Source organism: Phyllobates terribilis, unplaced genomic scaffold, assembly GCF_046119375.1.
Source record: "Phyllobates terribilis strain yellow unplaced genomic scaffold, ASM4611937v1 Scaffold_13__5_contigs__length_258822181, whole genome shotgun sequence".
Classification (NCBI taxonomy): domain Eukaryota; kingdom Metazoa; phylum Chordata; class Amphibia; order Anura; family Dendrobatidae; genus Phyllobates; species Phyllobates terribilis.
Window position 1 is genome coordinate 211,894,942 of NW_027362773.1, and position 23,244 is coordinate 211,918,185.

At 42.6% G+C, this 23,244-nt stretch overlaps 1 protein-coding gene across 6 annotated transcripts; it reads left to right on the top strand.

Moving 5' to 3' along the window:
* The first annotated feature begins 1,191 nt into the window (after nucleotides 1–1,191).
* Nucleotides 1,192–21,910, top strand: HAS3 (hyaluronan synthase 3). 6 transcript variants are annotated; one of them, XM_073659226.1, is made up of 6 exons: nucleotides 1,192–1,470; nucleotides 1,535–1,605; nucleotides 11,148–11,412; nucleotides 17,523–18,128; nucleotides 19,695–19,796; nucleotides 19,944–21,910. In XM_073659226.1, the coding sequence occupies exons 3-6, from the start codon at nucleotides 11,368–11,370 to the stop codon at nucleotides 20,871–20,873; spliced, it is 1,683 nt and encodes a 560-aa protein (XP_073515327.1). In that variant the 5' UTR covers nucleotides 1,192–1,470; nucleotides 1,535–1,605; nucleotides 11,148–11,367; the 3' UTR covers nucleotides 20,874–21,910. The 6 variants fall into 6 exon arrangements, with proteins under 6 accessions (XP_073515327.1, XP_073515331.1, XP_073515332.1 ...); XM_073659230.1 differs by having other exon boundaries at nucleotides 11,148–11,282; XM_073659231.1 differs by having other exon boundaries at nucleotides 11,148–11,277.
* The last annotated feature ends 1,334 nt before the right edge of the window (nucleotides 21,911–23,244 follow it).

Here is a 23,244-nt window from a genome sequence, read left to right on the forward strand (position 1 = left end):
TGGAAACTGACAGGTTAAATCTCTGAGACAGCTTTTTGTATGCTTCCCCTGAACAACTATGTTGAATAATCTTTGTTTTCAGATCATTTGACAGTTGTTTTGAGGAGCACATGATGCCACTCTTCAGAGGAGATTCAAACAGGAGAACAACTTGCAAGTGGCCACTTTAAGTAGCTTTTCTCATGATTGCATACACCTGGCTATAAAGTTCAAAGCTCCATGAGGTTACAAAACCAAAAAAAGTGCTTTAGTAAGTCAGTAAAAAGTAGGTAGAAGTATTTAAAACAAGAAAATGATAAGGGTGCCCATACTTATGCACCTTTCAAATTTTGTTTGAATGCAGATTGCACATTTTCTGTTAGTACAATAAACCTCATTTCAAGGCAGAAACATTACTGTGTCCAACAGTTATTACATATATCAAACTGAAATAGCTGTTGCAAAAACACCAATTTTTATAAAATATTAAGCTTAAGATTAATAGGGGTGCCCAAACTTTTTCATATGACTGTATGTACACAGTGACTGCACCAGCAGAATAGTGAGTGCAGCTCTGGAGTATAATACAGGATGTAACTCAGGATCAGTAATGTAATGTATGTACACAGTGACTGCACCAGCAGAATAGTGAGTGTAGCTCTGGAGTATAATACAGAATATATCTCTGCATTAGTACAGGATAAGTAATGTATAGTATATATTTACAAAGTTACTCTGTGCAACAGTAGCGTAACAAGGCTTCCATGCAAATCTGTAACAGTTCCACCAATGAACAACTGCAACCTCTGCACCCCCCATAGTCACAGAGCCCACTAACTAATTCAGTGGTTAAGTGCTCATAGAGGTCATAGAATGAATATAGGAGCTGTGTTTTAGACAAGATTTAAATATTTCCTGTAATTTATATATCAGCAACGCGTTCTGCAGCGCTGTACAAAGATAGCATTCATCTGACAGCATCGCTCAACTACTGTATCTCAGTACGACCCCCTAATAAATGTAGAAACTTTATATAGATGTAGACTTGGTCCTTTCCAAACCCTTGATTGCAGTGTGAGCACCCAGACACCGTGGTCACTTGCATCTTACTTTTCGCCTGTCAAGTTCCAAAAACTGCTGAAAAAGTTAACCCTAATCCGTCGGCTCTGACAGTTCCCAGCGAGGAGCTTGGACAAACAGCCCTGTGATTCCTGCAGTTTGTTCCTCCAGGAGCAGCGCTCTCCTCACTATCATACGCTGGACGTGCATGTCCCAATGATGTTTATGGATGAGATGGATGAAGGGTTTTTTCCAGGTTCAGGAGGATGAGAGAATGAGCTGCCTGTTCCTCTCTCCTCTCCTGGATCCAGTTTCAGACTCCAAACAAGGAGATTTTTGTGTTAAAAAAAAAAAAAAAAAAAAGGAATTTTATTTATATCACGGTAGGAAAGTAGGAGGAGGGCACGGACGTTGGGCCGCTCCATGCACAAGGTAAGGCAACCAAAAACACTTTTTTTCCTATTTGAGATTATTAAATGTTTTCTCTACCGTGCAGTATGGAGGGAGGTGAACTATGGAAGTAAAGAAGAAAAAGTTCACGTATGTCCCAGCCGAACGCTGCAAATGGTAAGTGACTTTTGAAAGATTTTCTAGAATAAAGCAACTCCTGGTTCTAGTCGTTGGCGCACTAGTAGTACCAGCATGTCTTGGCAGCCACTGGTTGGCAACAAGGAGATAGAATACTATATATCGGAAAATTACAGTAATGGGGTTATCTGGGGTTGCCCAGTTCTTTTATCGGTCACCTACGCCCTATAATTACTGGGCTCTTGTGCCAGTTCCTGCCTATTCTGCATGCAAAGCAGGTCCGGTGTTGAAACCCTGGATTTGTGGCTATTGTTGGGCTGTTACTATGGAGCTTCTGCGAAAATTGTCTTTTATTCTAGTCTAATGCATTGCTGTAGCTCTTGAGTTGGAGCCCTCAATTAATTCTGAGTAGACGCAAAAGACCTTCTCTTAGGAAGCTTTGTATCTGGTGCACAGAGCCAAGATGTGGTCATTAGATGCCACGTTTCAGTAAAGAAGGCCAAGACTTGGTAATCTGCTCACCGTTACATACAGTATATACTATATGTTGTACATGTATTATTATAATATAATCAATATTTGTAATATGTGAGGCTATGGAATATATCCTCTTTTCACCCTACTGACAACTTTAATGCTCTGTTGGTATTTGGCATAATGCAGTTGTCATATTAGTTAATTGTCTGGTCTACTGGTCAACTTTCTCATCTTACTAGCCTGTGGACATGTCCCCTGCGCTCTCCAAACACAAAACACTATGTAGATCCTTCTTTCTCAGTTCACTGTTTGCTTCACAGGGTCCACACCCAGGACTGGGTTCCTTCACACCATCTTAAACCAATTTTTTAATCTCCACCAATTTTTGCATCTTCATGATGTCACTCTCATACCCCACGCTCATGGGCTTTGCCTTCCTTACTCTGACCTTATTTCTCATTTGCCTTCCTTCTCTCTGTAAGACCCCTCTCTTGAAGGCTCTGACCACTAAATTTGTTCCTTAGACTCTCCCACTGAGATGGACAGCAGTGCAGTCTTCCCACTTTGGTCCTGGCCCTCAAGCGTTCCCACTTGACACTTCTTTTCTGTCTACATTACTAAGTCTAATCTTATTCAGGACTGCACAACCAGTGTACATACCTCAATTTATCAGGACATACATCAACCTACCAGGACATCCCTCAGCCTACCAGGACATTCTCAGCCTACCAGGACATTACCCGACCTACCAGGACATTCCTCAGCCTACCAGGACATTCCTCAATTTACCAGGACATTCCTCAGTCTACGAGGACATTCCTTAATCTACCAGGACATTCTCAGCCTACCAGGATATTCCTCGGCCTACCAGGACATTCCTCAGCCTACCAGGACATTCCTCAATTTACCAGGACATTCCTCAATTTACCAGGACATTCCTCAGTCTACGAGGACATTCCTTAAACTACCAGGACATTCCCCAGCCTACCAGAACTTTCCACAGTCTACTAGGACATTCCTTAATCTATCAGGACATTCCTCAATCTACCAGAACATTCCTCAGCCTACCAGAACATTCCTTAGTCTACTAGGACATTCCTTAATCTACCAGGACATTCCTTAATCTACCAGAAAATTCCTCAATCTACCAGGACATTCTCAGCCTACCAGGACATACATCAACCTACCAGGACATTGCTCAGCCTAGAAAGACATTCCTCAATTTACCAGGACATTCCTCAGTCTACGAGGACATTCCTTAATCTACCAGAACATTCCTTAGTCTACTAGGACATTCCTTAATCTTCCAGGACATTCCTCAATCTACCACAACATTCCTCAATCTACCAGAACATTCCTTAATCTGCCAAGACATTCCTTAATCTACCAGGACATTCCCCAGCCTACTAGAACATTCCTCAGTCTACTAGGACATCCCTTAGTCTACCAGGACATTCCTCAGTCTACAAGGACATTCCTGTTGTCTCAGTAATTCACTTGTAAACCTACCTGAAGAAGGAGGATCAGTGCTCTGAAAACTTGCAAACATAATTCTTCTGCTTAGCCAATAAAAGTATCACTAATAAAATACTTTGGTCATTTTTGGGCATCAAAGTATTTACATTGGTTTTTCTGGCTAACACGTTACCACAATATAATTTTTTATTGTACATCTCAATCTACCAGGACATTTTTCCAAGCCGGCAGGGCAAGAAGACTTCACTACTGTCATGTTTCCTGCCCATAAAGTCAGGGATTTTTCAAAGTCCCCAATAGGATTTAATTACAGTCTTCATTGGGCTTGCTCACACCACCCTCACCCACCATTGGTTCCCTCCCTAGGGATGACTTTTCCCAGGCTGATGGTACACTAATCAATCCCGGAGGTCAATCCCCTCTACATCTAGACCCTCTCAGCCCCCAGACCACTAGCCACTTTGTTAGTTCTTTGTCTTCACTCAAGAAGTTGCTCCCAGCTTGCAGAAGAATGACAAGTCTGCAAAGTTGCCAAGTCTCGAATTGCCAGTCCCAGTAGGTATTTCCAAGCTTTGGCAGCCCATGGGGTTTGTGCCGCAATACCAGGTATAGGGCCAAGTCATGGAAGAGTGAGTGTCCAGCAAAAGGGCCCTCACTAAATCTGACTCATGCCATCAATGTTAGTTGTCGAAAATACCCCATTAAACATGTATATAGTAGCATATTTCAGATCTACAGGTAAAAATGTCCAGCAGAAATTACAGAAACTTTATTGGCCTTCTATAATACCCGTGTTGTTATATAATTATTGGTTTCAGTGCATTTGATAATTCACATGACCTCTGGATATACTACTACCCCCACCCTACAATTGGTGCCTCCTGTAGGGGTTAGTAGTATATGGCTCGCTACAAGCAGGTGTCTCTAGCTACCTGTTCTATAAATCTTCTTTATAGGTGATGGGCCTGAAAAACCAAACTTTAATTATAGTTAAAACCAAGTGCTCCTGTTCAAACTGGACTTATGTAACATCCAAAGATGTACGCTCCATGACTCAGGCAAGCGGTCACGTTGAACCTGGTGTCTGATCCGCAGGCAGGATGTTATAGACGAGGAGGAGCTGAGCAAATTGATATGTATTTATATGAGAAAAGATTCAGTGTGACTTGTATGTAATCCATTTAAATCCCTGTTTATTCTGTGGGTAGGAGTCAAGTGGGCGGTCCTATACAGTAATAGCTGTCAATCACTTAGTAGGACCGCCCACTGGACTCCTAAACACAGAATGAACAGGGATTGAAATAAATAAAATCCTCGTTATCCTAAAGCTTCACCCATAAAACTATATATCAATCTGCTCAGCTCCTTCTGCTGTATACCATGCGGCCTGCCGACCGATACGGCTGTAGAAAACTCCAGTAGAATAAAATATTTTCTTATTTTAATTATTCACTAGAGATTTTGTTGAGAATGGAGCATGTACTATAGATCTATATTTATATATATACATACTGATAGCTCCAGGATACATTTAAAAGGGGACTTGTTAGTTAATCGGCTATGACAATTTTAGTAAATACTTGCATACCCCGTGAAATAACAATTTTGGACTATCTTGTCTTAGAACGCTGTGTTGTGCCGTTCCTCTGTTATTCTTCCTAGAAATTTATGAATAAATTGGCAATTGGGTTTTTCCAGTCGGGAGGGCGTGTCCTGTATACTGTCCAATCAGAAACCATAGTGTCAGACTCTGCATGGCCCCCCCCCTTTAACAAGTAGAATGATAACGCCCAGGTGTCAATTAATTCATAAATCTCTAAGAACAGCAAAGGAGCAGCACAATGCAGGGTTTTATAGGGTAACTGTAACTTTACAGAGTAACTGTTGTTTTAATTTTTATTACATAAATTAATAGTGCACATGAAAATAAACAACTTTGTAAAATATCTTATCAGGGAAATCTGATTCTTTCAGTCTCAATTCAGGGACAAAACCCGGTAATTCTGTATTCAGTGAAGAAGACACATTTCCCATTACTAAGATAGATGACAGTCGGTGCTATTAAAATTCTATGGAGAGAGGAGGAGCTAGTGGAACACAGACATTGTATGGAGAGGGGAGGAGCTATTGGAACACAGACATTGTATGGAGAGGGGAGGAGCTATTGGAACACAGACATTGTATGGAGAGGGGACGAGCTAGTGGAACACACAGACATTCTATGGAGAGGGGAGGAGCTAGTGGAACACACAGACATTGTATGGAGAGGGGAGGAGCTAATGGAACACAGACATTGTATGGAGAGGGGACGAGCTAGTGGAACACACAGACATTCTATGGAGAGGGGAGGAGCTAGTGGAACACACAGACATTGTACGGAGAGGGTAGTGGCTAGTGGAAGACAGACATTGTATGGAGGCGGGAGGAGTTAGTGGAACACATAGACATTGTGTGGAGAGAGGAAAAGCTAGTGAAACACATAGTCATTGTATGGAGAGGGGAGGAGCTAGCGGAACACACAGACATTTCGCAGAAACGACAGTTACAGATCTCTATAGAACCTTATGAGCACCAACTGTCATCTTCTAGCTCAGTAATGGGAAAATCTGCATTCACTGAAGACACATTTTACCCGAGTTTTGAGAGTAAAAGATCAGTCCAGAAGGAGAAAGAAGCAGATTTGTCTGATAAGATGTATTACAAAGTTCCTTATTTTCACCTATATTATAGATTTATGGAAAAAATAATAAGAAAAATAAAACTTTTACTTTTTAAGAAAAGATGGCCCAGCCAGTATATACTAAAACAGACATGCTAGATCAGTTTTTTTTCAAATTTTCATTAAAACCACCTCCTTTCCTTTTACCCCCCCACCCACCAAAAAAACTAAGAAAAAAACAAACACTTTTCTACTTTAGAAGTCTGAGATGTACTTTTTTAAATCCAAAGTCTTGTAATAAAAATCTAAATGGGTGAAAGATCCTCAGACACTCTGGCGGTACAGAGCTAGTTAATCCAAACATGTTTCCATCCTTAGGATTCTGGCCGGGACGTTTGTTCTACAAGTAGATAAAAATCAGAAAATGTGAGTGTTATATGGTTATAAGTATATCCAGTGTCCTGCAGGGTTTACATCAGGGGTTTACAGCTTAAAAATGTGTCCATGATGTAATTGTGATGGATCATGTGTCTTAGTGTCTTAATAGAAGGCTGTGTGCACACTGAGTTTAGTGAAGACTTTTTTTTAGAATATGTCTGCTAAATAAACACCTGAAAAATCGCTAAAACATGTTTGAAAGATTCTTCATTTTCATTTCTATGGTAAAATAACTTGGAGCCTTTTTCATAGAGGAAAATTGACCGGAAACTCTCCCAAATTTTTTTTTCCACTGGCAGGTTTTGAAGAATTTTTCCCGTGGTTTTTGTGAAGTTTTTCTACTGTTGTTTATTTTTCATTCCATTGAGTTATGAAGAAACCACTAGCAATTTGTTTTAAGCAAAAAATATGGCAAAACACTCCAAAAGATGTCTCTTTTAAGCTTTCCCATTGACTTGTATGTCTATGTGCACGCAACGTCTTTTAGGCAATGTTCACACACAGTGTTTTTCGCTGCATTTTTTTCTGAAGAAAAGAAGCTTCTTTTTACAGTATGGAAAAAGCTATGAGATTTCGGAAACATCATGCACACATTTGTTATTTTTTTCTGACTGAATTTGAGAACTACAGCTATTTTGGAATCTGCAGCATGTCAATTTTTTCAGCTTTTTTTTCATTCAATGAGAAAGTGCAAAAAAAACATAGCAAACAGGTTTTGCTGCATTTTTGGAGTGTTTTTTTTTCTTCATTTTTGGTGAATAAAAATTATTAAACATGTGGACGAACCACACATGTAATCTGCATCAAAAAAAGCACCAAAAAAGCAGCAAAAACATAGCAAAACCTGATTTTTGAAAGCAACATTTTTGACTGCTGACAAAAACACTGTCTATGAACATAGCCTAAAAACTCAAAACTTGGAGTTTCCACCCAGTGGCTATATGCACAGGACGTCTTTTTCAGGTGGTTTCCGCAGTGGAAACCACCTGACAACCTATGTAAAAGCGTTCAAAAGAATAAACATATGCATTTGTATGGGAAAAAAACACTTGCTGTTCATATGTTCTGGCTTTTAAAAGTTTTTAACCATGTCAGGTTTCTAAAAACGCCAAGAAGTTAAAAGAAGTGACCAGTCCGTTCTTCTGATGTCAGGAAAACTTTGAAAAACACTTCTAGGAAAAAACAATACAATAGATGTAATACAATATACAATTGTACTTGACAGTACAAGTCAATGGAAAAGCTAAAAAACAACTCTTCCAGAAAAAAAGGCTATGTGCACACTGAGTTTTTCAAGGTGTTTTTGGTGCTGAAACTGAGTGGAAACTTTCCAAAGCCTATGTGCACAAGGTGCCCTTTTTTAGGCGGTTTCCGCCATGGAAAGCACCTGAAAAACCTATAAAAAAACCTCTCAAAAGAATGATCATGGACAGCTTTTGGAGCATTTTGCTTAAAAAAAATAAATAAAAATAAAGCAGTTTACTAATTATTAAAAAAAAACAACAACTAGAAAACAGTAGGTAAAAGACTTCACAAAAACTATGGGAAAACCCTACAAAAAACGGCAGCAGCCAAAACCAACAAGAAAAACTCTTAGAAAACGACCGGAAAAAATGCACAAAATACGCCAGGGGAAAAAAAAAGATGCCAGAGTTTCCTGCTTGAAAAACTCGGAGAAATTGGGTTCTCATATCCTTAGGCCTGTGTGCATGTGGAGTCTTTTGGCAGAGTTTTCGGAACAGAAACTGAGAAGAAGTTTTTGAGGAGTTTTGAGTCCTTGAGGATGATTCTTTAGTTTCCGCTTAGTTTTTGCTGCAAAAACTAGCAAAAAGACTCAGTGTGAACACACCCTTAAAGTACCAGGAGAGGCTCAGGATACTACAGATCATGGTCTGTTCCTGGTCCTAGCACAGCATAGTTCCATGTTTTAGCCCCAGTTCTTGTCTCCAGTAACTGGGTGTTTCCATATTTCGTGAAGCATCTTGCCATGTAATGATATCTAATGTTCGTGTTAATTACTGACATAGTCTTCTAAATATCCGATGCCAACCTTGTACCTGTAAGAGGTAAAACACTGGGGATCATCAATGAAAATTTTAATTAGTCCCCTCCGGCCTGGAGGTGTTATGTCAGAGCGCTGTTATACGGAAGGGTGCGGCACGTTTCCAAAACTTCAGCTTTGTTTTGGCAGGAGGAAGAACAGCCCGTTCCCTAAATTCCAAATTGGTAGGTGTAAGGAAATGATCAATTCCCAGCAAAACACATGTACAATGTAGGTAGTCATAATGGAGAGGGAGTCTCTCTCCCAAGTTTTGGTATAGAGAGCAATGGTGACTGGAGCTTTCCAGCTGTGGAAATATCGAATACCTAATTTGAATTTTATTGTGGGTCCTTGCTCGGTCAGCACCAATAGTGATCTGTATGACAGGGCCGAAGTTTTTTTTTATATTTAATATCTCTTTAACAATGTTGACCCATGGACACAACCTTTGGTCACACACTCTTTCACGGCATATGGATATCATAGAGGTAGATCCCCCAATTGGGATCCCCCTCATAGAGCCAGAACAGAGAAATGCTCTCTAAGCATAGCTTCAGTTCTGGAGAATTTAAAGGTGGTTATCTTTATAAAGTTGCATTTGGTTTTAGTCTGCAATAGGCATTTCTTCTTTCATTTTCATGTTCCATGATATGCATTTTACAGCATGTTCCAAGATTCAGATTCTTCTCTGATGGGAGTATCTCTCTCAGTAATATAGGCTGGATGTGAGTTCAGTGTCTCTACCAGTAATATAGGCAGGACGTGAGGTCTGTATCTCTCCCAGTAATACAGGCTGGATGTGAGGTCTATGTGTCTCCCAGTAATATAGGCTAGATTTGAGCTTTGTGTCTCTCAGTAATATAGGCAGGATGTGAGATCTTTGTCTCTACCAGTAATATAGTCTGGATATGAGATCTGTGTTTTACTCCCAGTAATATAGGCTTGATATGAGGTCTGTGTGTCTTTACCAGTAATGTAGGCTGGATGTGAGGTTTGTGTGTCTCTACCAGTAATGTGGGCAGGATGTGAGATCTGTGTCTCTATCAGTAATATAGACTGGATGTGAGATCTGTGTCTCTACCAGTAATATAGGCTGGATGTGAGATCTGTGTCTCTACTGGTAACATAGGTTGGATGTGAGATCTGAGTGTCTCTCCCAGTAATATAGGCTGGATGTGAGGTTTGTGTGTCTCTACCACTAATATAGGCTGGATGTGAGATCTGTGTCTCTACCAGTAATATAGACAGGGTGTGAAATCTGTGTGTCTCTCCCAGTAATATAGGCTGGATGTGAGGTCTGCGTGTCTCTCCCAGTAATATAGGCTGGATGTGAGATTTGTGTGTCTCTATCAGTAATATAGGCAGGATGTGAAATCTGTGTTTCAGTAATATAGGCTGGATGTGAGGTATGTGTTTCTCTCCCAGTAATATAGGCTGGATGTAGGATCTGTGTCTCTACCAGTAATATAGGCTGGATGTGAGGTCTGTGTGTCTCTCCCAGTAATATAGGCTGGATGTGACATCTGTGTGTCTCTAACAGTAATATAGACAGGAAGTGAGATCTGTGTGTCTCTATCAGTAATATAGGCAGGATGTGAGATCTGTGTTTCTCTCAGTAATATAGGCTGGATGTGAGATCTGTGTCTCTACCAGTAATATAGGCAGGATGTGAGATCTGTGTTTCTCTCAGTAATATAGGCTGGATGTGAGATCTGTGTCTCTACCAGTAATATGGGCAGGATGTGAGCTCCGTGCGTCTCTCCCAGTAATATAGGCTGGATATGAGCTTTGTGTGTCTCTACCAGTAATATAGGCTGGATGTGAGCTCTGTGTGTCTCTCCCAGTAATATAGGCTGGATGAAAGCTCTGTGTCTCTACCAGTAATCTAGGCTGGATGTGAGGTCTGTGTGTCTCTCCCAGTAATACAGGCTAGATGTGAGGTCTGTGTGTCTCTCCCAGTAATATAGGCTGGATGTGAGCTCTGTGTGTCTCTATCAGTAATATAGGCTGGATGTGAGATCTGTGTGTCTCTACCAATAATATAGGCTGGATGTGAGATCTGTCTGTCTCTCCTAGTAATATAGACTGGATGTGAGGGTAGTGTGTCTCTCCCAATAATATAGGCTGGATTTGAGTTCCGTGTCTCTACCAATAATATAGGCTGGATTTGAGTTCCGTGTCTCTACCAGTAATATAGGCTGGATTTGACGTCTGTGTCTCTACCAGTAATATAGGCTGTAACATTCCCCTATAACAACCCAAAAATATCATATATTCTACCAGACCCAGCCAGCAATAAAGGAAACACCTGCTGTCAGAATCCCTCTATTGGCAGCTGTTATTAGCCCTCTGCTCTAAATATAACATTTTATGTGCCTGTGCCTAATTAATGACATCTCCCCATACAATAGTAATATAACCAGTGTCTGCAGGAGGGAAGAGCCTGCTGATACCATCCCTGGAAGCTCACCATTCACTTTCATCCTGCAGTCACAGAAGCACATGGAGAAGAGAGGTGTGCACAGCCCTACAGCTCTTACACCAGATGCATCACATGGAGAAGAGGTGTGCACAGCCCTACAGCACATGGGACTGAGGCAAGGAGGCGCCTGATCATAAGGTGGGGTGAGTTACAAAAAGAGAAGATGGGGGGTGCAAGGGAGGTCTGGGACTGTTCTGGAGGTGGTGATCTGGGGATGGGGGGAGGTTAATGCAACCTGCTGATGGAAGGAAGGAAGAAGGCAGCGCAGGAGAGGTGAGTGCAGAGACATGGAGTGCAGTGTATAATGTCATGTTAGACAATAGTGTATGCATGGATTGCAATGAGGGAAAAGGAGTGCAGGGGATGATTAGATGCCTATGAGATCAAAGGGGTGCAAGGTAGAAGGCAGCATAGATGATGGGGTGCAGGGTGGGGAGCAGGAAGGGTGAACATAATGTAGGGTACAGGAGAGGTGAACACATAGGGTGCAGTGTAGGGTGCAGGAGAGGTGATCACATAGGGTGCAGGAGAGGTGATCACATAGGGTGCAGGAGAGGTGCACACATGGTGCAGTGTAGGGTGCAGGAGAGTTGATCACAAAGGGGTGCAGGAGAGGTGAGTACATAGGGCGCAGTGTAGGGTGCAGGACAGGTGGACACAGATGGAGTGCAGGAGAGGTGATCACATAGGGCGCAGTGTAGGGTGCAGGAGAGGTGATCACATAGGGGTAAAGTGCAGGGTGCAGGAGAGGTGATCACAGGGGTGCAGTGTAGGGAGCAGGAGAGGTGATCACATAGGGCGCAGGAGAGGTGGACACATAGGGTGTCATGAGATGCAGGTAAGGGTGCAGGATAGATGTGCATAGAGGGGTGAAATGTAGGGTGTAGGGTAGATGAGCACATGGATGCAGAGGAATAACTATATACATTTTGTACGAGGAATGCAGCATAGAATAGTGTATAAAATGCAGAAATTCCCATGAATAGGAGCAGATCAAGACAAGAATGAACAGATTCCCAAGTGCAGAGGGGTGCAGTGTAGAGTGCTGCAGTGAATGCATAAAGTTCCCAGAGATTGCTGGAGCTGCAGTGGGGCAGAGGTGACATGATTGCATAGGTCCAGTAGTAATGAGAGGATCCAGGATGTGTGGAGAAGAAAGCCAAATTACACCCAGACTTGTCCTCTGCTGGGAGAGAGAAGATGCTCAGTGCTGCAATTGAGGAATAATCCACATAAGGGGCAAATGCAAGGTAAGACCATCAGTGTGTGGGATAGAGTATTATCAATGGGTTCTTTGCTGCATGCTTGATGATAAATTGCTGACTGCCGCTTTATATCCATTCACAGACATAGACCTTGTGCTGTGTTCCCTGCCGTTCTGCATTGTGCACTGGACGGCAGCCACTGAGGACGGGGCTGCAGTGATGCATATAGAGTATCCCACCCGCCTGACGTCCTTGTGGAGATGCAATAGATACCACCCTCCCCCTGCACCTAATATTAGTTTTTAGTGTCAAATTCCACTTTCATCATCTAAACCCTACAGTCATAAAACTACAAGTCCCAGAATTTACTCACGGAAGACTTGAGGTGATTGGAATCCAGATGAATATGGGAAATTTAGAAAGTTGGAAAGTTTTAGAAAGCAGAGGTTCAGGGTTTATAGTTTCATTTCATAACTACACTTGTCACTGGCACAGAGTTTTTGAAGGAACTCGGCAGGAGGTTGTTCCAAATATCTTGGAGAACTGACCCCAGATCTTCTGTGGATGTCACTTGTGAAAATCCTTATGTCTCTTCATGTAATCCCAGACAGACTGGATAATGTGAGATCAGGACTCTGTGAGGCCAGATCATCACTTCTAGGACTCCTTGTTCTTTACGCTGAAGATTGTTCTTAATGACATTGGCTGGATGTTTGGGGTCGTTGTCCTGTTGCAGAATAAATTTGGAGCCAATCAGACGCCTCCCTGATGGTATTACATAAAGGATAAGAAGGATCAGCTTGAATCTCTCAGCATTGAGGACACCAACTCCACGTGCTGAAAGGCAACCCCAAACTAGCAGGACCCTCCATCATGCTTCACTGTTCCTGTAGACACTCATTATTTTACATTTTGACTCATCAGTTCAGAGCTCCTGCCACCATTTTTCTGCACCCAAATTTCTGTCTTTGTGAATAGTTGAGTCACTTCGCCTTGTTCCTGTGTGGAAGGTAAGGGCTTTTTGGCTGCAATTCATCCATGAAGACTACTTCTGCCCAGATTTCTACAAACAGCAGATGGATGTACAGTTGTGCTCAAAAGTTTACATACCCCGGCAGAATTTTTCCTTTCTTGGCCTTGTTTCAGAGAATATGAATGATAACAAAAAAACTTTTTCTCCACTCATGGTTATTGGTTGGGTGAAGCCATTTACTGTCAAACTACTGTGTTTTCTCTTTTTAAATCTTAATGACAACCAAAAACATCCAAATGACCCTGATCAAAAGTTCACATACCCCAGTTCTTAATACCGTGTATTGCCCCCTCTAACATCAATGACAGCTTGAAGTCTTTTGTGGTAGTTGTGAGTGAGGTTCTTTCATTTCTCAGATGGTAAAGCTGTCCATTCTTCTTGGCAAAAAGCCTCCAGTTCCTGTAAATTCCTGGGTTGTCTAGCATGAACTGCGCGCTTGAGATCTCCCCAGAGTGGCTAAATGATATTGAGGTCAGGAGACTGAGATGTCCACTCTAGAACCTTCACTTTGTTCTGCTGTAGCCAATGACAGGTTAACTTGGCTTTGTGTTTTGGATAGTTGTCATGTTGGAACGTCCAAGTACGTCCCATGCGCAGCTTCAGGGATGATGAGTGCAAATTTGCCTCCAGTATTTGCTGATAACGTGCTTCAGAGAAGAAGAACAAGGAGTCCTGGGAGTGATGATACGGCCCCAGAGAGCACTGATCTCATCATCATCGTCGAGTCTGGGATTACATGAAGAGTCAGAAGGATTTGTGATAGTTTACATCCATAGAAGATCTGGGGTCAGTTCTCCAAGATGTTTAGCGCAACCTTCCAGTCGAGTTCCTTCAAAATCTGTGTGCAAGGACAAGTACCTTGAAGAACAGATTCTGTTTTAAAGGCGAAGGGTGGTCACAAAATATTGAACTGATTCAGATTTCTATTTTGTTCATTCACTTTGCATTTTGCTATTTGATAAAAATATACACTATTAACACTTTTTTAGTTTTTAAAGCATTACTTTGCAGCATTTTCTTCCAAACCCACTAATGTCTTTGGGACTGGTTTACAGCCTTATGTTTAAGGCGGTCTCCCAAGGGCAGATTTTGGAGGGTGGACAAAGGATTGGGCAGTTGGATTTTAACATGTCCAATCCTTTAATTCTCAAGGGAGATAAACTGGCGCTTGAAGTATCTGACCATGAATTATTCACCTCTCATCATACTCAACACGTGTCTCCCGATCGGCCAATCTCCATGTGTATGGATGGGATAGGCGAAACTAATGTGTATGACCAGCTTAGGAATAGATCTTCCTCTGTGTACCTGGACGTCCATTTATTAGACTATATGACTTGTAATAATAATGGGGATATGTGAACTTCTAAACTTTATTGTTACAGACCTGGAGATGCAATTTAAATGGTTTCTGAAATATAGGAGTGACCATATCCCCCCCATCTTTTGCATCCTGCAGCATCTACATGCAGTTCACCATAAGAAGATCACTATAGTTTAGAATTTGTAGTTACTGATCCCGACTTTAGAAGTTCAAGCCGTAGACATGTAACCTGTCATTAGGGGCCCCCTCCTCGTCATACAGGGCTTTTGAAGTCTCTTTGTTCCTTAAGACGTTCCCTTGCAGGTAGCCTTTTCATTTCCTCCTCTTCTTCATTACCCTGGTAATTAGTAGGACTATGAGAAGATCCCACAAAACTCTTTTTCTTTCTAACATTAATGGGAGTGTCGAGGATCTGACCCCCCGATACGCATGACCTCCTCAAAAATAAATTTTGATCCAAATGCAGCAACTTTTCACTCCCACGGAACGAAATAAGACCATTTCAACCAAGATAAATGTTCACTATTCAACTATACAAAACAATTGGGGTGCAGATATATCGCTGTACACATTTCTTTTACACCATAATTTTTTTTTTTTTAATTAAAATTTATTACTTTAGTAATTGCAGGTTTTTCCCCTGCATAGATGTAAACGATAAAATTTTGGCTACCTCCGCTCACCACTAGAGGGAGCTTACTGTGTGTCATTGAATACAGTGTATTGCTATACGCACTGAGCTACTTATATACACTGCTCAAAAAAATAAAGGGAACACTAAAATAACACATCCTAGATCTGAATGAATGAAATATTCTCATTGAATACTTTGTTCTGTACAAAGTTGAATGTGCTGACAACAAAATCACACAAAAATCATCAATGGAAATCAAATTTATTAACCTATGGAGGCCTAGATTTGGAGTCACCCCCAAAATTAAAGTGGAAAAACACACTACAGGCTGATCCAACTTTGATGTAATGTCCTTAAAACAAGTCAAAATGAGGCTCAGTATTGTGTGTGGCCTCCACGTGCCTGTATGACCTCCCTACAACGCCTGGGCATGCTCCTGATGAGGTTGCGGATGGTCTCCTGTGGGATCTCCTCCCAGACCTGGACTAAAGCATCCGCCAACTCCTGGACAGTCTGTGGTGCAACGTGACGTTGGTGGATGGAGCGAGACATGATGTCCCAGATGTGCTCAATCGGATTCAGGTCTGGGGAACGGGCGGGCCAGTCCATAGCTTCAGTGCCTTCATCTTGCAGGAACTGCTGACACACTCCAGCCACATGAGGTCTGGCATTGTCCTGCATTAGGAGGAACCCAGGGACAACCGCACCAGCATATGGTCTCACAAGCAGTCTGAGGATCTCATCTCGGTACCTAATGGCAGTCAGGCTACCTCTGGTGAGCACATGGAGGGCTGTGCGGCCCTCCAAAGAAATGCCACCCCACACCATTACTGACCCACTGCCAAATCGGTCATGCTGAAGGATGTTGCAGGCAGCAGATCGCTCTCCACGGCATCTCCAGACTCTGTCACGTCTTTCACATGTGCTCAGTGTGAACCTGCTTTCATCTGTGAAGAGCACAGGGCACCAGTGGCGACTTTGCCAATCCTGGTGTTCTATGGCAAATACCAAACGTCCTCCATGGTGTTGGGCTGTGAGCACAACCCCCATCTGTGGACGTCGGGTCCTCATACCACCCTCATGGAGTCGGTTTCTAACCGTTTGTGCAGACACATGCACATTTGTGGCCTGCTGGAGGTCATTTTGCAGGACTCTGGCAGTGCTCCTCCTGTTCCTCCTTGCACAAAGGCAGAGGTAGCGGTCCTGCTGCTGGGTTGTTGCCCTCCTACCGCCCCCTCCACGTTTCCTGGTGTACTGGCCTGTCTCCTGGTAGCGCCTCCAGTCTCTGGACACTACGCTGACAGACACAGCAAACCTTCTTGACACAGCTCGCATTGATGTGCCATCCTGGATGAGCTGCACTACCTGAGCAACATCTGCGGGTTGTAGAGTCCGTCTCATGCTACCACGAGTGTGAAAGCACAACCAACATTCAAAAGTGACCAAAACATCAGCCAGAAAGCATTGGTACTGAGATGTGGTCTGTGGTCCCCACCTGCAGAACCACCCCTTTATTGAGAGTGTCTTGATAATTGCCAATAATTTCCATCTATTGTCTATTCTATTTACACAACAGCATGTGAAATTGATTGTCAATCAGTGTTGCTTCCTAAGTGGACAGTTTGATTTCACAGAAGTTTGATATACTTGGAGTTATATTCTGTTGTTTAAGTGTTCCCTTTGTTTTTTTGAGCAGTGTATATAAGTGATTGCCAGATAGATGTTTCTAGGACTTGTAGTTCCACGGCAGTCACCTCTGATTTACTTCTTCTTTTAACCTGGTGTAGAAGCAGCGTACGAAGTATATGAACACTTCTAATGACCTAAATCTCCTGATAATAGCAGAAGATTGAAGGCATGGCCGCCGGGTGACAGGTCTCTGCCTGACTGCTAATTGAGGTTTGCAGATAAAAAAAAATCATTATTTCAGCCCTGCACCTCTAAATAAGAGAATTTGCCAAATGTACCCATCATTTTGGACATAGGGGGCGCCAAAGGTATTGCATAAAAGTTTATGAGAACTTCTGCAGAAAGTAAAGTGAGTATATAATTAAAGTCGTTACTGCTCGTAGGTCCACCAGAGTTGGCACGTAGACTGGTGGAGTGGCATGTATTGACTTGGTGCTGCAGTTGTGTGTGGGCGCGTTCCTGTACTTACTTTCTATCTGCTTTATTCCTTTGCCACAGATGCCTGGACGGCTGAAGACGGCCCTGAAGATCCTAGGCACAAGCCTGTTTGCGGTGCTGGTGCTGGGGGGCATACTCGCTGCTTATGTGACCGGGTACCAGTTCATACACACTGACCGCCATCACCTCTCCTTCGGGCTGTATGGAGCTATTTTGGGGCTTCACCTCCTCACTCAGAGTCTTTTCGCTTATCTGGAGCACAAACAAATGCGGAAGGGTGGTGAGGGTCTTCTCGGGACCTCCAGGGTGGCACTGTGCATTGCGGCCTATCAAGAAGACCCCGAATACCTGAGGAAATGTCTGAAGTCGGCACGACGGATCTCCTACCCGCACCTCCGAGTCGTCATGGTCATTGATGGGAACTCGGAGGACGATAGGTACATGATGGACATTTTCCGAGAGGTCATGGGATCGGAGGGCACTTGCTGCTATGTATGGGACAACAATTACCACGATGCCCAAGAAGGCGGGCAGGAGGGCGAGCGAGGGGTGCAGGAGCTGGTGCAAAATTTCCCGTACACTTGTATCATGCAGAAATGGGGAGGAAAGCGAGAAGTGATGTACACCGCCTTCCGGGCTCTGGCCGATACTGTGGATTATGTGCAGGTAAGAAATTGCTGATTATTTGCGCTTGTTCACAAAGAACAATGTCTATGTATAATTTACGTTTCTAGTAAAATTTTAAGGACTACTTGCTTGATGCCCAATATATATCACTATTGTGCACATACACCTTAGATAACCAAGAGTTTGGTGACAGTATTCCTCCCAACCTCCGCGTACAAATGCACGCTCAATTTAGCTGAGCATGCATGTGCTTTTTATGACTAGCAACTAACAGATACCTCTGATGGTGGAGAGACATGAGGCCCAATAAATGGCTCATCAAAATTGGTGAGTTTGACCAACATAAATCTAAGGCTATATTCACACAGAATTTTTTAAAGCAGTAAAAAAACAAAAAAATTTTTTTTTTTAAGCGAAAACTACTCAGCTTTTGGAGGAGTTTTTCTTTTCCTGATCAGTTTTGGAAGAGTGTTTTTTTTTTTTCATTGAAGCAGTTTTTTGCAGCCTTTTGATTGGACAGTACTTAGTTTGGAGGTTTCGTTTTCCTTTACTTTTTCCATCCTGAAAATAAAAAAAAAGTAAGTCTTTTTGATGGGTTTTCGGAGCAGAAACTAATCGGAAACTCGTAGTTTTTGAGCAGTTTTGAAATTTGTAGAGATTTTGCCCCAAAAACTCCTTGAAAAACTCAAGTGGATTCACCATAGAAATGAATAGAAGGAATTTTTCAAGTAGTTTCTTCTCCAAAAAAAACTCTGTGTATGTGGATCTATAATACAGATCCACTTACATATTGTGATCCCGAGACCTTTTGCATTGTGATTCCCGTCAGACATAATACAGATATACTGACCGTGAACTCCCATGTTCTGTCCTTCGCTGGAAGATAACAGATTAGAGAAACATATGAGAATGTGGAACATTAAAAATTGTAATGAAAACACTATTAAAAATACACAGAGCAAGTAAAATCACAGACACCAATTAGCATTTTTAGTGCAGTTTTCTTGTGGTATGTGTGAACGTACCCCTAGCTAACAGTATATAGGCACAGTGTCACCGTGTTGCATGCAGATTTTGTGTCTGATGTGGATCTGATTTTACATTTTGGGGTGAATTCGCACACTGCAGTCTTAGTTGTAAAAATTTCCCATGAGGAAAATCCGTACCAAATACAGACTGAGAATGCAAATTTTGTGGGCAGATTTACGTAAATTTCTGAAAATGGAGCTGCTTTTCTGATGCCTTTTTATCAGAAAATCAGATATACAGTTTAAGCAAAGTAGAGGTGATTTCCTGAAAACTCATTTTGACGCTGCAGAACTAGAAAGTGCGTGTAACATCGCAGTTGTGTTTATAAGTTTATGTTTCTGCAATTAAAAAATGCATTAAATAAAAATGCGTGAAATCCGCATAAAAAAAACCCCAAAACATAAAAAAAGTGGAAAACTATATTTTGGCGTGGACACCTGCAGCAACTACACAGCATTTGGGAACATGGCCTAAGACTGTACTAATTAATCAATATATCAGTTGGCTGAAAAAATGACTTCTCCACTTCCCAATTCCACATCACCAGTTGATACTTTCTTTTATCTCCGGTTGTAGGTTTGTGACTCAGACACGGTACTTGATCCGGCTTGTACCGCAGAGATGCTGCGTATACTGGAGGAGGACACTAAAGTCGGTGGGGTCGGAGGAGACGTGCAGGTGAGAAGTATTTGGTATAGGCTGGGTCACCATCGTACGATTTCCACAGTATGGTACCCACGCATTTCTCAATCTTTTTTTATTTAATCTTTGCAACTTTCTCACAAGTTTAACTCAGCTCCACCAAAATGTCCTTCTCTCCCAAAGATACTGAACAAATACGACTCCTGGATCTCCTTCCTGAGCAGCGTTCGGTACTGGATGGCATTTAATGTAGAGCGGGCTTGCCAGTCCTATTTCGGCTGCGTCCAGTGCATTAGTGGTCCATTGGGGATGTACCGGAACAGCCTCCTGCAGTACTTCTTGGAGGACTGGTACCATCAAACCTTCCTGGGTCAGAAGTGCAGTTTCGGAGACGACCGGCATCTCACCAATAGAGTGTTGAGCATGGGTTATAGGACTAAGTACACGGCGCGCTCCAAGTGCCTGACAGAGACCCCCACCAAGTATCTGCGCTGGTTGAACCAGCAGACCCGGTGGAGTAAGTCCTATTTTCGGGAATGGTTATACAACGCGCTTTGGTTCCACAAGCATCACCTATGGATGACCTACGAGTCGGTGGTCACCGGCTTCTTCCCTTTCTTCCTGGTGGCCACAGTGGTGCAGCTCTTTTACCGTGGCCGTATCTGGAACATAATGCTTTTTCTTCTAACCGTCCAGCTCGTGGGCATAGTGAAGGCAACCTACGCCTGCTTCCTACGTGGCAATGCCGAAATGATCTTCATGTCGTTGTACTCCCTCCTCTACATGACCAGTCTGTTACCTGCTAAGATGTTCGCGGTGCTCACAATCAACAAGTCTGGATGGGGAACGTCAGGGAGGAGGAAGCTGGTGGTGAACTTCATGGGCATGGTGCCGGTGTCCGTCTGGTTTTGCGTCCTATTGGGTGGTCTCGTGTATACAGCGTACTGCCAAAGTCAGGACCCCTTCACCGAGACTGAACTTTTATTCCTGGTGACTGGAGCCATCCTTTACGGCTGTTACTGGTTGGCATTGCTCAGCTTGTATCTGGCCATAGTCGCCAGGCGGTGCGGGAAGAAGCAGGAGCTGTACAGCCTGGCATTGTCCGAAGTGTGAACGGAAACGGTTTTATACGTTATTGAGGATATGGTGGAGTCAACCAAATATAAGACTGGTAGGCCTTGCTTCCAAGATGGTAGAAGTGCGGTCGGTTCTCACCAGCAATGTCTTACTATGCAAACATATACCTCAGGCAAATCGAAAAAGAAAGAGCAATTTGCCAAAGTAATACAAGCCATAATTGGCACAGCCTTAACATATCCATAAAACGTTGTAACGGTACGGTGCCACCAGCCTCCAACTGTGAGAAAGGTCTACGAAGCCCCACCGCCGGCGGGAAGAGGCTACTCAGATGACCAGATCCATAACCCATGCCAAAAAATACCGTAAAAACCCTGCAGGACGATATAAGGACAGGACGTCTCTCCTACCGGGCTGTTTAGATGGTTATTCCCAGCATTAATGAGATGTGCATGGCATTACATTTGTGGGATGTGATCGCAGTGGTAATTCTCTAATAACATATCGGGATTAGTGCAATAAGATCCCTCCTCCTTATTTATAGATGGGGGTCTATACACAGCACTGGCACAAATAGCTTTTATTTAGGGTGTACTCTTTTAGTCATATCTAGTTTTGGAAAGGCTGATTGACAACCAATATGGCCACCGACCAAAAAGGATGCCATTGACATGAATGACCGATCAGCTAATGCATATAGCGGTGTTCTGACTATCCCCGACAGCATATAGGGGTAGTACAGGATTACGCAGCGCCTCTCATTTCTGCATTGGGTATTGCAGTATAAGTGCCATGGCACCGCCCTACGTGCAGCAGCGTTATCTGAATGCAGAAATGAGAAGCACTTTACAACCCCTTTAATCCTGATCCTTTGTTCTCAGGGTTGATAAGGGGATCCTGGACGTATAATGGCGGCTTATTTCTCTTTCCCATTGAGAAACATGACTGAACGGGCATGCATTTGTATAAAGGGGGTCGGACAAACTGAGCGATCAGCCCTAGTCTGTACTCTACATTTCACGGTTCGTGAAGAAGGGGGCAGGGAAAACAAAATGATCAATAAACTCCAAAATGTATTAAAAAGTATAAAATTTTATTATTAAACAATAATCACAACAGATTGGGGAACACGTGCACAATTCTGCAAAGAACACACAGGAACGGAGCAGTGTCATGACAGATAAACTGACACATGTAATAGTAAGAATAGTGTGACCACTGGGTCAGTATACTGGTAAGCCATAATCATCAATATCATTAAACACAATTGTGTCTACGGAAGTAAATACTGCATTACTACACGTGGATGCACCTTGGACTGTGCGTCCGCCCCGACGTGCGTTTTTAAATACCTTCGTCATGAAGGCATTCTGAAACGCGCGTCGGGGCGGACGCGCAGGTCCCAGGAGCATCCACATGTGGTAATGCAATATTTACTTCCATAGACACAATTGTGTTTAATGATATTGATGATTATGACTTACCAGTGACTTACTGACCCAGTGGTCTCACTATACTTACTATTACATGTGTCAGTTTATCTGTCATGACACTGCTCCGTTTCTGTGTGTTCTTTGCACAATTTTGCATGTGTTCCCCAATCTGCTGTGATTATTGTTTAATAATAAAATTTGATACTTTTTAATACATTTTGGACTTAATTCATCATTTTGTTTTCCCTTCCCCCTTCTTCATGTTCACTGTGATGATCTGTCCATAACAGTCCCATATCCAGCAGCTACACTATCTTGCAGTTGTTCTATTATTTTACTGTATTATACTCATTATGCTGCTGTTTTCTATGAGGTTTTCTCAGTTCACGGTCTGTGCACGCCAATCTTCGGGTCTCATATATACCTATGAGGCTGGTAGTTCAAATCCAGTCCAGAAACTGGGGTCCGTGCATAGACTATGAAATGCAGACGTTTGCAGCAGGCCTTTCGGCTAAGTTCACACGTGAAGCAAAATTTTGCGAAATTCCTGCAGATTTCACCCTTTTGCATTTAAGTTTTCATGAAATCTGCACTGAATTCAGCACGAAGAATTGACTTTAAATTCAGGCTAGTCTCAATTTCTGTGCAGAAATCTCTGCATCAAATGCGCAAATGATTGTCCGCAGATCGTATGAATATCATTAAGATCAAATTCTTCTGTCCACCTTCCATGGGTGTAATCTGCAATCCACGAAGCTTATGGTGGATACACTCAGAGCCGTCTTCTGAACAGTATAATGATATATAATCCCTTTAAGCCTGCCATGCTGTGGCTATGCAATGCCTCCCCCCATAAGTGAGTGCAACTTGAACATTTGCTCAGGGCTATGTCTCATCTCTGATGCTTCCATGTTTTCTGGTTTACAGGGCTTTATAATATGCATTGTATATCTGACACCAGCAGCCTCGGCTCC

Coding starts and splice junctions, on each gene's coding strand:
- HAS3 (XM_073659226.1), top strand. CDS start 11,368: ATGCAACCTGCTGATGGAAGGAAGGAAGAAGGCAGCGCAGGAGAG. Junction 18,129..19,694: donor ATACTGTGGATTATGTGCAG/GTAAGAAATTGC, acceptor CTCCGGTTGTAG/GTTTGTGACTCAGACACGGT. Junction 19,797..19,943: donor GGGTCGGAGGAGACGTGCAG/GTGAGAAGTATT, acceptor TCTCTCCCAAAG/ATACTGAACAAATACGACTC.